Genomic DNA, 14,138 nt, shown 5'->3' with positions numbered 1-14,138 from the left:
GCAACGAATGACAACAATTAGGAAGAAACATCTTAAAACCCACAAACAAGATCCTTTAAATGACTGGAAACCAGAGTGATCTATGACTGACACATCCACATACTTATGCAGATATATGCACATATATTTGTATATCAAACACCCACATATATTTGTGGGATGTTTCACCCTACATATAAACCACATTACAATGTGGCAAAATTTTAATTGAAACATTTCCTTTATTTCATATGTCACTATTTAATTTACTGGATATGAAGCCCCTGTTTTCCCCACAAATTTATGAGCTCTTTGGGAGATAGATCTCATTTTACATTCTTTATATTCTTGCCCGAATCTGAGGAATCAATAAACTAATTGATTTTCCAATTTACTAAAAGTTAAGTGGAAATCTATTTCGCATATACTATTTCTGTTAAAAAAAAAAAAAAAGAAAGAAAGTCAAAGTTTTGTATTTTGGTATAAAAATGAGGATTGGGGGCAGCTGGGGGGTTTAGTTGGTTAAGTGTCCAAATCTTGTTCTCAGCTCAGGTCATGATCTCAGGGTCATGGTCTCAGGGTCGTGAGATGGAACCACATGTCAAGCTCTGTACTCAGTGCGGAGTCTGCTTGAGATTCTCTCTCCCTCTTCACACCCCCTGCATTATCTCGTGCTCTTTTTCTCAAATAAATAAATAAATCTTTAAAAAAAAATACTGACCATTCTTTCAATAACGGTCTATATTCAAAGAGAACCTTCACTGTACTGCACACTACATATGCAGATGAACAGATGGGTAAATGGATGGGTAAGTGGATAGATGGAAAGATGGGCGGATGGATGATACAGTGCATGGTCCTGTATGACTGTCCACTCAGTCTTACCTTTGAGATACTGATTGTAGATTTTCCACTGATCTATTATGATTTTAAGAGTGAAGCACTGATTCTTCCTCTCTATATACACATTTTGGAATTCTTAATTAAGGGAGCTAATAAATTAAATTCTGGTTAACTGAGATTTTATTGTATCCTTGGAATATCTGGCACTTATAAAATCCCAAGGATACAGGGATTAACTCTTAACAATAATCTAAAAAGCCCACAAAAATATACATACCAAGTTTTAAATTTACCAGCCTAACTAAAATACTCAGCTTCTTTCCTTTAAACTGAGAGTACCATTGATTAATTTATGCTGATGGGCTATTATGCTTAATTAATTTTGGAAAAATTAAGAAAAAAAGGAAATGGGTGAAATTATGATTAGACATCAGGATGCAGTTTATTAGAGAAAAATTCCCAAACCTTCTTGATAAATGCTACTTATAATTTTGCCAAAGTTTTATGTCTTTTCAGGTAGAATAGTGAGTACATAAGTTGAAAAGAACAGCTATATGCCACATGGGTCTCCTTTGCATGAAATTGCCTGGAACTATGGAGGATGCACATTTGGAAAGAACAGGGTACAAATGAATAGCCTGTCACAGAGAACAATTTTTGAATGAAATCCTTCAATGAAAAAAAAATTTTTTTTTCCCTAAAGAATTTTGTATTTCATGAGTCATTACTTATGTATGAAACTTTATTTATCTCTTAGGTTCACAAAATTCAGTGCTCTATACTATTTCTTCATTAGCAAATCTCTAATAATACCTTACCACTTAAATAAATTTACCTGGCCAGTCATCCAGAAATCTGTATAACAAACTCTTCTTCTAACTTGAGAATAGCTTGGGAAAAGTATGTAAGTTTGACTCAGGACTTAGAAAACACATTTAAGATATTATTATTAAAAAATGTAAGGGAAATTCGTAATGCAAACATAAAGAATTTTGCTTGAGAATTCTCAATTTCACATCTATAACTCTGCTCCTAATACAGTATCTAGCACATAGCATACACTCAATAAATATGTAGTGAACTGAACCAAAGAGAGCAAGACAGATGCTCCCTGTAGCGTGGAACTGCAGTTAGGTTGATGCCATGTCTAGCAGTTGGCCAAGACAAGACTGTAGGATATAAGAAAGAGAAAAGTCGGGGGTGCCTAGGTAGCTCAGAGGGTTAAGACTCTGCCTTCCGCTCAGGTCATGATCTCAGGGTCCTGAGATCAAGCCCCGCATCAGGATCTCTGCTTAGCGGGGAGCCTGCTTCCCCACCTCTCTCTCTGCCTACTTGTGATCTCTCTCTGTCAAATATATAAAATCTTTAAAAAAGAAAAAGAAAAAAGTCATCTCAAATTAGATGGGCCCAAGAGGAAAGTCCAAAAGTAACAAAACAAAAAAAGAAAACTAATCCAATATTCAAGATGACCATACATTCGTGCAGTAATGAGATGAACAATCTGGGCCTGCCTATACAGATCAACCCCCTCATACAAACTCCTAGGAGGTACAGATGGTACAGTATATAAGGATTCTGTAGTGTTTAACATTAGCCCATTACAGATGGCTAGCAGTTGTTAACAACCAACTAACCACTCAAATGTCTAAAGGAAATTTCTCCATGAACTGAAAAACTCATTTCAGAAATACAACCAGATCATATAAGGCACTGTTTCTCAAAGGGTAATCCACAAACCACATCCATCAGAATCCCTCAAGACATTAAAATGCACATTTCCATGGACATTGGGGAGGGTATGTGCTATGGTGAGTGCTGTGAAATGTGTAAGCCTGACAATTCACAGACCTGTACCCCTGGGGCAAAAAATACATTTATGTTAATAAAAATAATTAATTAAAAAAAATAAAATCCACATTTCCAAATCCCACTTGAGACCTACAAAATCAGAATGGGGAAGAGGAAGAAAGGAAGGGGAGTACTAAGAACCTGCCTTTCTAATAAAATCTGAGGTGATGGCACACTAAAGTGTAAGGCCTTTGATATAAAATATCTATAATTATATACGTTAGTAAGGGAAAGATTTTCTTTTCTACTCCTGACTTTTCACTCTTTCCACTGTTTCTTTATTTCCTAGACATATGTGTTCCCATACTCTTACCCTCATTAGGTAGCCATTTTTCCTAGTTCTAAACAGTATTTGGAAGATTCCATCCTATTCTGTTGTGCATAACCCAGTCTCAAACTACAGCACAACTGTTTTTTCTATTGGAAATAATCTACCATGCTGCATATATAAAATCAATTCTGATCCAAATAAATACCAAACCAATTTAATCAGTGAACCACTGGTTAATGAACCATTTCATTTTTAATTCAGGTCTATTTGGATTTAGGTAGTCAAGATTATTAAGCAATATTACTCAAATAAGATAAGACATATCTGATCTCTACTTGCTGACAATACCTTGCCTACTTGAGTAGTTTCTTTCAAGATCATGTTGTAAGAGTCGACCAGAGAATGATGGCGTTTCTTTATTTAGCTTGAATTCAACCTAAGAGACATATTTGGGGAGAAAATTTAATAGTAAGTAATGAAGATGATTATAAAATTATGTACAATACTGACACAAGACACAACACAGATGAACCTTGAAAACATGCTGAGTGAAAAACTGATAATAAAAAAATCTAAAGAGACAGAAAACAAATTTGTGGTTTTCAAAGGGGGTGGGAAGGGGGAATGGGGAGTGATTGTTTAATGGATACAGGGACTCCCTTTTGAGTGACAAAAGTTCTGGAACTACACACTGATGATGGCTGTACAACCTTGTGAATGTATTTAATATCACAAATTTGTACAACTTAAAATGGCTAAAATGGCAATTTTTATGTTATGAGTTTTTAGCACACACACCCACGCACACACAGAGTCTATTTCATGGGGTCAGATGAAACTATGCTGTAAACCACTTGCAATTCCTCCATACACTCACCACAAATACAATGATTAAAAGAACCATTTTCCAGAAAACAAAAGCAAAAATCATATAACAAAAAGTAAATTCTGTTGAAAAAAAATCACTATGTTTTTATCATCAGAATTCCTTTTGAGAATCCAAATGTAATAAAACTGTATATCTAAACCTTCTAAGAAGGGTATTCTCTAAATTGATTTTAAATTATTTGATAGGACTGAGAAAAAAAAAAACTCGTGATTAGCCACCAAAAAACCCTAAATATATATCATAAAAGAGTTATGATGCTTCTGATTCATCCATAATAAACATTATAACAGCATTTGTACTTTAACTTTATGAATTATATGAGCTAAAGGTATTTTCTCAGAACATATGTCCACTCTAGAGAAAGTAAATGGTTTGAAAAGAATCTGGACAAGGCACATAGTTCCAAGAAATACATTATAATGATAAAACGGGATTTTTCCAGCAAAATCAATTAGCAAAACTTTGGCAAGGATCCATTATATCCAATTATAATGAAGAATATTTTCAATTAATCTAGCTAATTGCTATTTATTCAAGATGATCAAATGGTCTATTTTTCAAGGGTTTATTTTCATATTTAATGTAATCAACTACTGCCTCCTTGACTAATGGTGTCCTTCTGTCAACCCTCTTCATGCCCCTCCTTACCCTCCTCATGCTGTTGTTTATAAACTCTGTCCTTCACTTTAGAGTTCCCCCAGTGACATCTATTGAACAATCTTTCAGGAAAAAAACTGAATTGTGATGGCTGGAGGTATCCAACTTGGGCAAAGGAGGAAAAATTGTTTTGTGTCTTGAGACAGTTCTGTGGGAGGTAGATGAGTATGTCTGAGTGCTGAGGTGAGACAGGAGGGAAAGAAAAACATGTATCTCAAAAATCAAATCTAAAGCTAGAAATAATGGAAATGCCAGTGGATACTGTATGCAAATCTGGGAAAAAAGAATCTTATGTTCACATCTTAACTTCTGAATAGCACTAAGCCCAATATATTTTTACTGCTAATCTATTATGTTCTCCCCTGATTATAAATAGAATCTGTAGATATATCCCCCCATATTATTACATTTTATCCATTATAAGATGCCATCGGTAGCAAGGCATACCATCATTTTACTCACTACTAAGAAAGAAAAAACATTCCTAATTCGACTATGATGTGCCATCAATTTTAAGAAGAATCCTGACTTAAGAAATGTTTAAATATAAAAAACAAAACAAAACAAAACCCACCTCTTGTAATTGGTGAAGTAAGAATCAGTTTTTTAAAGAGGCTTTTTGACTTTAGGTGGGCAGAAAATAAAAAATTATTTTAGCTCTACTCTTTAAATCATGCTGTTATTTGTGTAGATTATAAAATAATTTATCTTCGATTTAAATATAAATCTGCTTAAATCTTACTTTGCTTTTTTCAGGAAGCGATGATGTTTGAATAACCAGATGAAGCCCACAGTTCACCTGCAACATAAAAATTATAGCATAACATACGCTCTTAACTTAAATACACACATATTTCTCCCGAAACTGATACAGAGAAAGATATAACAAACACTTAGAATAAAACAGAATGCTTGCTTTTCGTTTGTGGTAAATGATCATGTTCTGACGATCTGCTGAAAACAATAAAATCGCGACTAAGAATTAAAAAGGTTTCCCTGTGATTTATTTCCCAAGATGTCTGCAGCGATTTAACCCTCTACCTTATAACCTGAGGTTCTGACACTTGCCATTTCAAGTCTACGTAAATATCTCAACGGGACAGGTGAAGGAGGTGGAGTGCCTATTAATAATACTTTTTTTTTTCTTAATTAAGAGAAGGGGTGGGAGATCGACTGGTTAAAAGAATTGAAATGAGGCTTAGCCTTTCACAGCAGACCAGCTCCACCTTCTGGAAGCCAAGAACCTGGACAAGACTTTGAATACCCATCACACAATATTAAATACCCTCCAAGTGCCTTGGTCCAGTCCACGAATCTCAAGCCTCGGTCAGACAATAGCTTGAGTAGATTCAGCGATCCTGGTCCCAATTAATACAGCCCATCACCTAGGACAAAGACGCCAGTCAGAAAGAACGATACGAATGGGGGAGAAGGGAAGGCAGGAGACCCAACCTACGTTATTCGCAGCCCGGCCAGAAACAGAGCGGTACTTCCCGGGAATCATGGCAGGAGACAGTCCAGGATCTGTTAGAACTGCCTTAGAAGCGACGATACAGCGGAGACTCAGACACCGAAAGGGGTCATCTCCCAGGCAACCCGCTCAGGGGTTACCATGGAGACGACCATTTCCGGTCTGGTCCTCTCTTAAATCGGCAGGCCCACCCGGTCGGTAGAGCCTCCGGTGATGTTTGCTGGGGTCCGGTGCGTCCGCACTTCCTCGTCCTGCTTTCCTGGCCTCGTGCAACCGGAGCGGGAGTGTAGGGAGGAGGACACGGGGAAGAGGCCGGCCGCCTCGGTAGCTGTGACAACCACCACTTCCGGTCCGTCCCTCTTTACGGCCCACCTCAGTTGGGCCCGCGCGAAATTTGGATCCCGCTGCCGGTGGCGCCCTGCTCTCCGGGGAGGACCGCCGCGAGCGGACGGAGGCCGATATCCGAGCACCGCGTACTCCCCTGTGGGGCCCCAGCTCGGTACTTCCGGTGGCCGGAGGTAGGGGCACGCACGAGGCGCCGCGCAGCGCGGACCGGCGCAGGGGGACCGCGTCTCCCCGGGTGGGAGCGCGCGGGCGTGCGGAGGCTGAGGCCGCGGCAATGCCGGCCCGCTGCGTGGCCGCCCACTGCGGCAACACCACCAAGTCCGGGAAGTCGCTGTTCCGCTTCCCCAAGGACCGGGCGGTGCGGCTGCTGTGGGACCGCTTCGTGCGGGGCCGCCGCGCCGACTGGTACGGGGGCAATGACCGCTCTGTCATCTGCTCGGACCACTTCGCTCCGGCCTGTTTTGACGTCTCGTCGGTTATCCAGAAGAACCTGCGCTTCTCCCAGCGCCTGAGGCTCGTAGCGGGCGCCGTGCCCACCCTGCACCGGGTGTCCGCCCCGGCACCTAAGGGGGAAGAAGAGGGAGAGCATGCAGGCGGCCCCGAAAAGGGAGGAGAGCCCCAGGCAGGCAGGCAGGCAGAGGCCGCCCCGCGGCCAGGCTCCAGTACGCTCCTCCAGGCCAGGAAGAGGGCTGCGCCTTCACAGGTAAAGGGACATCAGAAGTCCACCGAGGGTTGCGGAAGGACCCCCGGACTGTGGCTCGGCTGTGCCACTAGTGTCACCTGAGGAAGGTCATCTCACCTCGAAGGGTTCCGTTTTCCCATCTCTAAAATTAGGAGGGTGCTGTAGTGGGGATCGCCAGGTCGTATTTAACGTGAACGCTGGGGAGTTACATAGTTTGCTTCTGCCTCATCCTCCCTCAGACTCACACAAACACACACTCTCATCCTTTAGTTTATAGAGTCGCCTTCACAGTCCGCTGCAGACTTTTTAAATAGAAAGGGTCCCATTTGCACAAATCTCAAGGAAAGGGGTGCTTGTAACTGTTCTTCCTCGACATTAACCTGAGCTTGAGGAAATGATGGTAACTGCCAATATGGTGAGGGAAGGGGGGTGTGGAGCCACGGATAAAAATGGGGTTTGCTGATAAATCTCTTCGCACTCCTGAACTTCCTCTTGACTCGCTCCCTGTAAGTTAAAACATCCTAGTGAGCTTAGTGTTCTCACCTTGCCCTCTTCTGCTGCCTTACTAGTCCTCACAAGCACGGACTAGACTTATTTTGCATCCGGGCACTTTATCTTCTTCCCCACTTCCCATCTTAATGAAGACTTCCCAGCCTTCTTTGAGATAATCAAACATCAGCCCTATCACCATCACAGAGGTTAAATTATGACTTTTGATTGGATCTAAAAAGTGTTCATTTCGAGAGATGGGAAGAGTTCACCAAGTGATCGTCAGTTGATCTGTAACTGACATTTTGGCTTTGACTAAGCGCTCTTTAGCCCAGACTCAAACTTTATACACAAGGATGTCGTCCAGGAGATTAAGAATTTCCTCACAGGCCTGTAATATTTACTCTAGGTCCAATTGCCAGACCAAAACATTTTCTGAAATACCAGCCTGCTTCCTACATTGGAATGGGTGCTTAAGACACTTTTAAGGTATCCTGGTATTACTAGGATTAAGAGCAAAATTACTAACACATCCTACAAGTCCTTGCATGCTTTTTGCCTACCATACTAGTCCTATCCAAGGCCACTGTCCTTGTTGCGCCGTATACACCAGTCATGTTGATCTTTTCCATTTTTGAACATGCTATGTTCCTTCCTACCAACAAGCCTTCACTCATTTGTTTCGTGTAATACCCTGGAATTATGCTCCTCCCATTCCCCATTATCATCAATTAAGTCTTTTTACTTCAAAAATCAATTCAAACATCCTTCCCCTTTGGTCCCCTAATTATATATTTTCATTCTTCATATAGTTCATATGCTTTGGTATCATACATACTTCAATAACACATCACAGTTGTCATGAAATAATTGTGTTGTTTGCTTAATGTCTGTCTTCACATTAGAATGTAAGCTCCCTGAGAGCAGGGGTCCTATCTGACATGTTCATTATTGTATTGGCAGTACCTAGACAGTATTTTGCAAATTTTAGGAATTCAATAAATATTTGTGGAGTGATTATGAGACTCTTAGAACACTTTTTTGTACTATAATGGAATTTTCAGTTCTCAGCCAGCTGCCCTTCTCACCAAGCTGTGTACCAGTCAAGACATCTGCTCCTTTCTTTAATTATCTCTCCAGTCTCACACTCATCCAACCTTTACCTAAGCACATATATGATACACAAATGCAAATATGTAGTAAAAGAGAGGAGCATTAAACATGCCATGCACACCCTTTTACCATTTTACTTCCTCATAATTATACCACCTAATCAAAACTCGGGAGAAAAAAAGCCAGGCTAGTGAAACAATCAAAGATTTTATAACAAAGGCTAACCTTGAGGAAATCCAGAGTACATACCAAACCTACTTTGCAATTAGAATATTATATATATTAATATATCTAGCCAACATTTCAACAATCCATATTAATGCAATTAATATACTCGCTGTTTATTAGGAAACTATTTGTTAGTTTTAGTAATAGTTACTTTAGAAGTATATAAGGTTAAAAAGAGTTTAGAGTTGATAGCAATACCTTTTTAGCCAGGTCTGGATTGAGAGCCCCAGAAACATTGCTAAGAAAGTATGTGCGACCTCTGGCTCCTTTCCCCACTCACTGTTTTTCCAATTCCAGAACCAACTGACTAAAAATCTAATTTCCAGGCATTGTATAACATTTACAGAGGGCTATTATAGATACTGTTCTGGATAGTTGGGTTTTATGTAGATAAATGTAACTGAATATTCCCTATCTTGAGAAAAGATGAGGGACTATCTCCCAGGAGAAAGGGGGCTCTGAGGAGCACTATATACTGACTGATATCTTGCTTCATGAGGCTGTGATTATTTTCCTTAACTCCTAATTTCTTATTTTTTTATCCAGCTGTATTTTTTAAAATTATCTAATTGAAATGTAACAAATATGCAGGAAAGTGGACAAATATTGTCATTAAATTAACACAGACTGAACAAGTGTAGCCACTAGAACCATTATGTAGGCATTTCTTGCCTCTGGCTTTGTTCAACAATATATTTGTGAGGTTCATCCATATAGTTTCATATAGCAGAAATTTGTTTTCATTATTATGTAGTGCTCCATTGTATGAAAATGCCAAAAAATGTATCTGTTCTACTCTATTTGGACATCTGGGTTGTTACCATTTGGGGGCGATTATACGTAATGCTGCTTTACACATTTTTGAACATGTCTTTTTCATATGTGCACACATTTCTCATGGTATATACCTAGAGTTGCTGGGACATGGTATTATGCTAAACTTCAATAAATAATTCCAAGCAGTTTTTTAAAATAGTCATACCAGTTCACACTTTACTAGCAGCCTGTGAGAGTTTACATTGTTCCTCATTCTTGCCTACACTTGGTTTGTCAGACTTTCACATTCGAGTCCTTTTGCAAGGTGTGTAGTGGTGGTTTACTTTGCATTTCCCATTTTGTAAATGAAATTTGTAAGGGAACACCTTTTCAGACGTTAATTGAACATGTGGATAGCCTCTTTGGTGATATGCCCATTTTTCTATTGGGTTATCTTACTTTTGTTGATTTCGGATTCTTAATAAATTCTGCCTTTCTTTGTCAATTGAATATGTTTCAGATTTCTTCTCCCACTGTGCCTTTGCCTCTTCCTTCTTAATAGTGTCTTTTGATGTACTGAAATTCTTAATTTTAATGCAGACCAACTTACCAACATTTTTCTATATGTTTAATGCTTAAAACACTCTTATACTGCCTTCTATAAATTTAATTATTTTTAATTTTTACATTCAGATCTACAACCCATTCAGAATTGACTTTTGTTTATGATGTGAGATAGGGTTTAAGTTTCATTTTTTTCCCACATACATACCCAATTGATTCAGCCTCTTCTATTGAAAAGACTAGCATTTCCTCATCCTACAGCATCAATTTTGTCATTAGATAAGTTTCTCTGTACACATTAAGTCTGTTTACACATTTTTAAATTCTGCCCATTTATCAATTTGCATATTTTTGCAACAGTATGACAGTACCTTAATTATTGTAGCTTATATTAAGAATCAGCATTTAATTGATCAATTTCTCTTACCTTCTCCATCTTCATAGATGTCTTAGGCTATTTGGGGCTCCTTAAAGTTCCATATATATCTTAGAATTGGTTTATCAATTTCCACAAATTATTTACTGGGATTTGATTGGGGCTACATGGAATTTATAAGTGAATGTGGGGAGAAAGACATATTGACAATAACAGTTCTTCCAATCCATGAATGTAGTGTATCCCTACATTTACCTGGGTTTTTATGTTCCTCTTAAAAATATTTTATGGCATTCTATGTAAAGGTTTTGTACATCTTTTATTAAATTTATTCCTATTTGATTTTGCTATTATAAACAGTATTTAAAATTTTATTTTTATGTATGTATGTGGATAAATTGATCTTTGTTGAACTTTTATCCAGAAACCTTGTGAAAACCTATTTATTCCAATAATTTATAGATATTTTCCAACTTTCTATGTGTCTATAACATGTCAGCAAATAGTTTTTGATGTTTGTGCTTTTATTTCCTATTCCTGCTATGCTAACTAGAAACTTCAGTACAATGTTGGGAACCGAAGAGGTGATGAGGAATCCTTTTTCTCATTCTTATTTCCAGAGGGAAAGCCTTTAAGTTTACCATTTGATATGATTTTTGCTACAGTTTTTTTTTTTTTGCAGCTGCTTTTTGTCATAAAAAAATACTCCTGTCTATTCCTAGTTTTTGCTACAGATGTAAATCATAAATGATGTTAAATTAGATCAAGTGCTTTTTCTGAATCTATTCATGATCATATATTTTGTCTATTATTCTGTTATTGTGGTGAATTATATTGCCTGGTTTTGAAATATAAAACCAAACTTGCATGGCTGAAATAAACACATTTTGGGCAAAGTGTATTACTCTTTTATATTTTGCTTAATTTGATTTGCTAATACTTAGGATTTTTTACATCTGTGTTCATGGGCATACTCAGTCTATAATTTTTCTTTCTTGAAATGCCTTTCTCAGGGGTGCCTGGGTGGCTCAGTAGGTTAAGCATCTGCCTTCAGCTCAGGTCATGATCCTAGGGTCCTGGGATTGAGTTCCACATTGGGCTTCTTGCTGGGCAGGGAGCCTGCTTCTCCCTCTGCCTGCCTCTGTCTGTCTGACAAATAAATAAAGAAAATCTTAAAAGAAAAAAAAATGTCTTTCTCAGATTTGGTATCAAGATTATGCTGACTAATGTGGAGTTATTTCCTCTTATCATTCTCTGGATTTGTTTCTAAAAATTGGCATATATTCATTAATAAATTTGATATTAATATTTGGTAGAGTTTGCTGATAAAGATACCAGGTCCTTACCTAGTCCTGGAGTTTTCCTTGTGGGAAGACTTTTTTTTAACAATTTATTTATTTATTTATTTTAGAACATGTGCACACAAGCAGGAGGCACAGAGAGAATTTCAAGCAGACTCCATGCTAAGCACAGAGCCCACTTCAGGGCTTGATCTCATGACCTTGAGATCACAACCTGAGAGGAAACGAAGAGTTGGATGCTCAACCACCTGCACCATTCAGGTGCCCTTTGTGGGAAGATTTTTAATGATGGATTCATTTTTTTTTTAACAGTTATAGGGTTATTCAGTTTTTTGTTTCTGTACTTATTTTGATAAATTACACTTTTCTAAAAATTTGTCAAAGTTTTCAAATATATTGACCCAAAGTTATAATAATTTTTTTCCTTTTAAAATGCTATATGATCTGTATGTATTCTATATGACTTTTGCTTTTTCATTTGGTTTTTGATCTGCTTCATCAGGTGTTTATTGATTTTTATTAATCTTTTCAAGGAATAAACTGCCTTCTTTGTCTTTTTTCTAGGTTTTTTTTTCATTATTTTCTGTCATTTTTCCTTCCCTGTACTTATTTTTTTCAACTTTGATTTTTTAGTTGCTAGGTTAGATTTATATAGTACTGAGCTAAATGATTAACAGAGATATTTGCTTCTATTTTTCCATTAAGCAAGCTTGTTAAAAAGTGAAGACCTCACTTAAAATTATCTGTACATATTAAGATGTGGTATTTCATGCAAAGAATATCGTAAGAATAAACAACTTGCTTGCTTATGTGAAGACAAAACACTGAATTACCAAATACTTCATATTTTACCCCGCTGCTTAAATTTTTTAAGAAAACTTTCCAGTAGTGGGGCGCCTGGGTGGCTCAGTGGTTAAAGTGTCTGCCTTCGGTTCAGGTCATGATCCCAGGGTCCTGGGATCAAGGCCTCTGTGTGGCTCCCTGCTCAGGGGGAGCCTGCTTCTTCCTTCTCCAGCCCCACTCTTACTCTCTGTGGCTATCTCTGTCTCACTCTGTCAAATAAATAAACATCTTAAAATTTTTTTCCAGTATTTTAAAAATGATTTTTATAAGACTTAGGGTTTTTTTTTTTAGAAGTTTTAGGTTCACAGCAAAATTGAGGGGACTATAGAGAGATTTCCCATATTCCCACTGCCCCCACACATGTGCAGTCACCTCCAATATCAACATCCCCACCAGAGTTGGTACATTTGTTAGAATTGATGAACCTACATCAACCCATCATTATTACCCATGTGCCATAGTTTACATTATAGCTCACTCTTTTTTTTTTTTTTTAGATTTTATTTATTTATTTGACAGAGATCACAAGTAGGCAGAGAGGCAGGCAGAGAGAGAGGGAGGAAGCAGGCTCCCCGCTGAGCAGAGAGCACAATGTGGGACTGGATCCCAGGACCCTGGGATCATGACCTGAGCCGAAGGCAGAGGCTTTAACCCACTGAGTCACCCAAGCGCCCCTATAGCTCACTCTTGATTCCTCTACTTTTTGAATTTTTTATTTTTTTTTTATTTTAAAGATTTTATTTATTTATTTGACACAGAGAGAGATCACAAGTAGGCAGAGCAGCAGGCAGAGACAGAGGGGAAGCAGGCTCCCTGCTGAGCAGAGAGCCTGATGTGGGGCTCGATCCCAGGACCCTGAGATCATGACCTGAGCCGAAGGCAGAGGCTTTAACCCACTGAGCCACCCAGGCGCCCCATACTTTTTGAATTTTTTAAAAAAAATTTTATTTACTGTTCTTCTAACTTCTTGAGAGTTTAAATTGGATCATGGGTTTCCAGAACTTTCATATTAATGGCCAAAGAAGCATTTGAGTTTCACATGCTTATTTCCCAATTGTAGAATTCCCTAGAGTAGTTTTAATACAGGAAAAATTTACTTCTGAAATGAGGATATGTTAGAAATATTTTGTGGGATAAATGTTTTGTGTGATGTTAATGATTCCACTCGAAATTAATTAAGCCTAATTAATTTTTCTATAGTCCTTTGTGCATTTAAGACTATAAATTCCATGTAAGCATGGCATTGAGTCCCACAAGTTTTTGATATAGAATATGATTATTTAGCTTAAAATATCTTTTTATTTTCACCCTAAATTTATCTCTTATCTTTTCATGGGTATTTAAAAGTGGGTTTTTAAATTTCCAAATATACAGGCATTTTGTAGTTCTATTTTTGTTATCGATTTCCAGGTCAGTTACACTGTGGCCAGACAACTTACAGCATATGAATTTAATCATTTGAAATTTATTGAAACTTGTATTA

The 14,138-nt window shown here is 38.0% G+C and overlaps 1 protein-coding gene across 1 annotated transcript in view; it reads left to right on the top strand.

Annotated features, from left to right (window-relative positions):
- Positions 1-6,474: 6,474 nt before the first annotated feature.
- THAP10 (THAP domain containing 10) overlaps positions 6,475-14,138 on the top strand; it is a 12,249-nt gene continuing 4,585 nt past the window's right edge. Inside the window, exon 1 of the mRNA XM_080808875.1 lies at positions 6,475-7,006. Within this exon, the coding sequence (XP_080665001.1) occupies positions 6,578-7,006 (429 nt within the window). The 5' untranslated portion in view covers positions 6,475-6,577. The remainder of the gene's footprint in view (positions 7,007-14,138) is intronic.

Source organism: Martes martes (genome assembly GCF_963455335.1).
Source record: "Martes martes genome assembly, chromosome: 7".
NCBI classification, from domain to species: domain Eukaryota; kingdom Metazoa; phylum Chordata; class Mammalia; order Carnivora; family Mustelidae; genus Martes; species Martes martes.
Note: the sequence above shows the minus strand (reverse complement) of the source record. Positions and strands in the feature narration are given on the sequence as shown.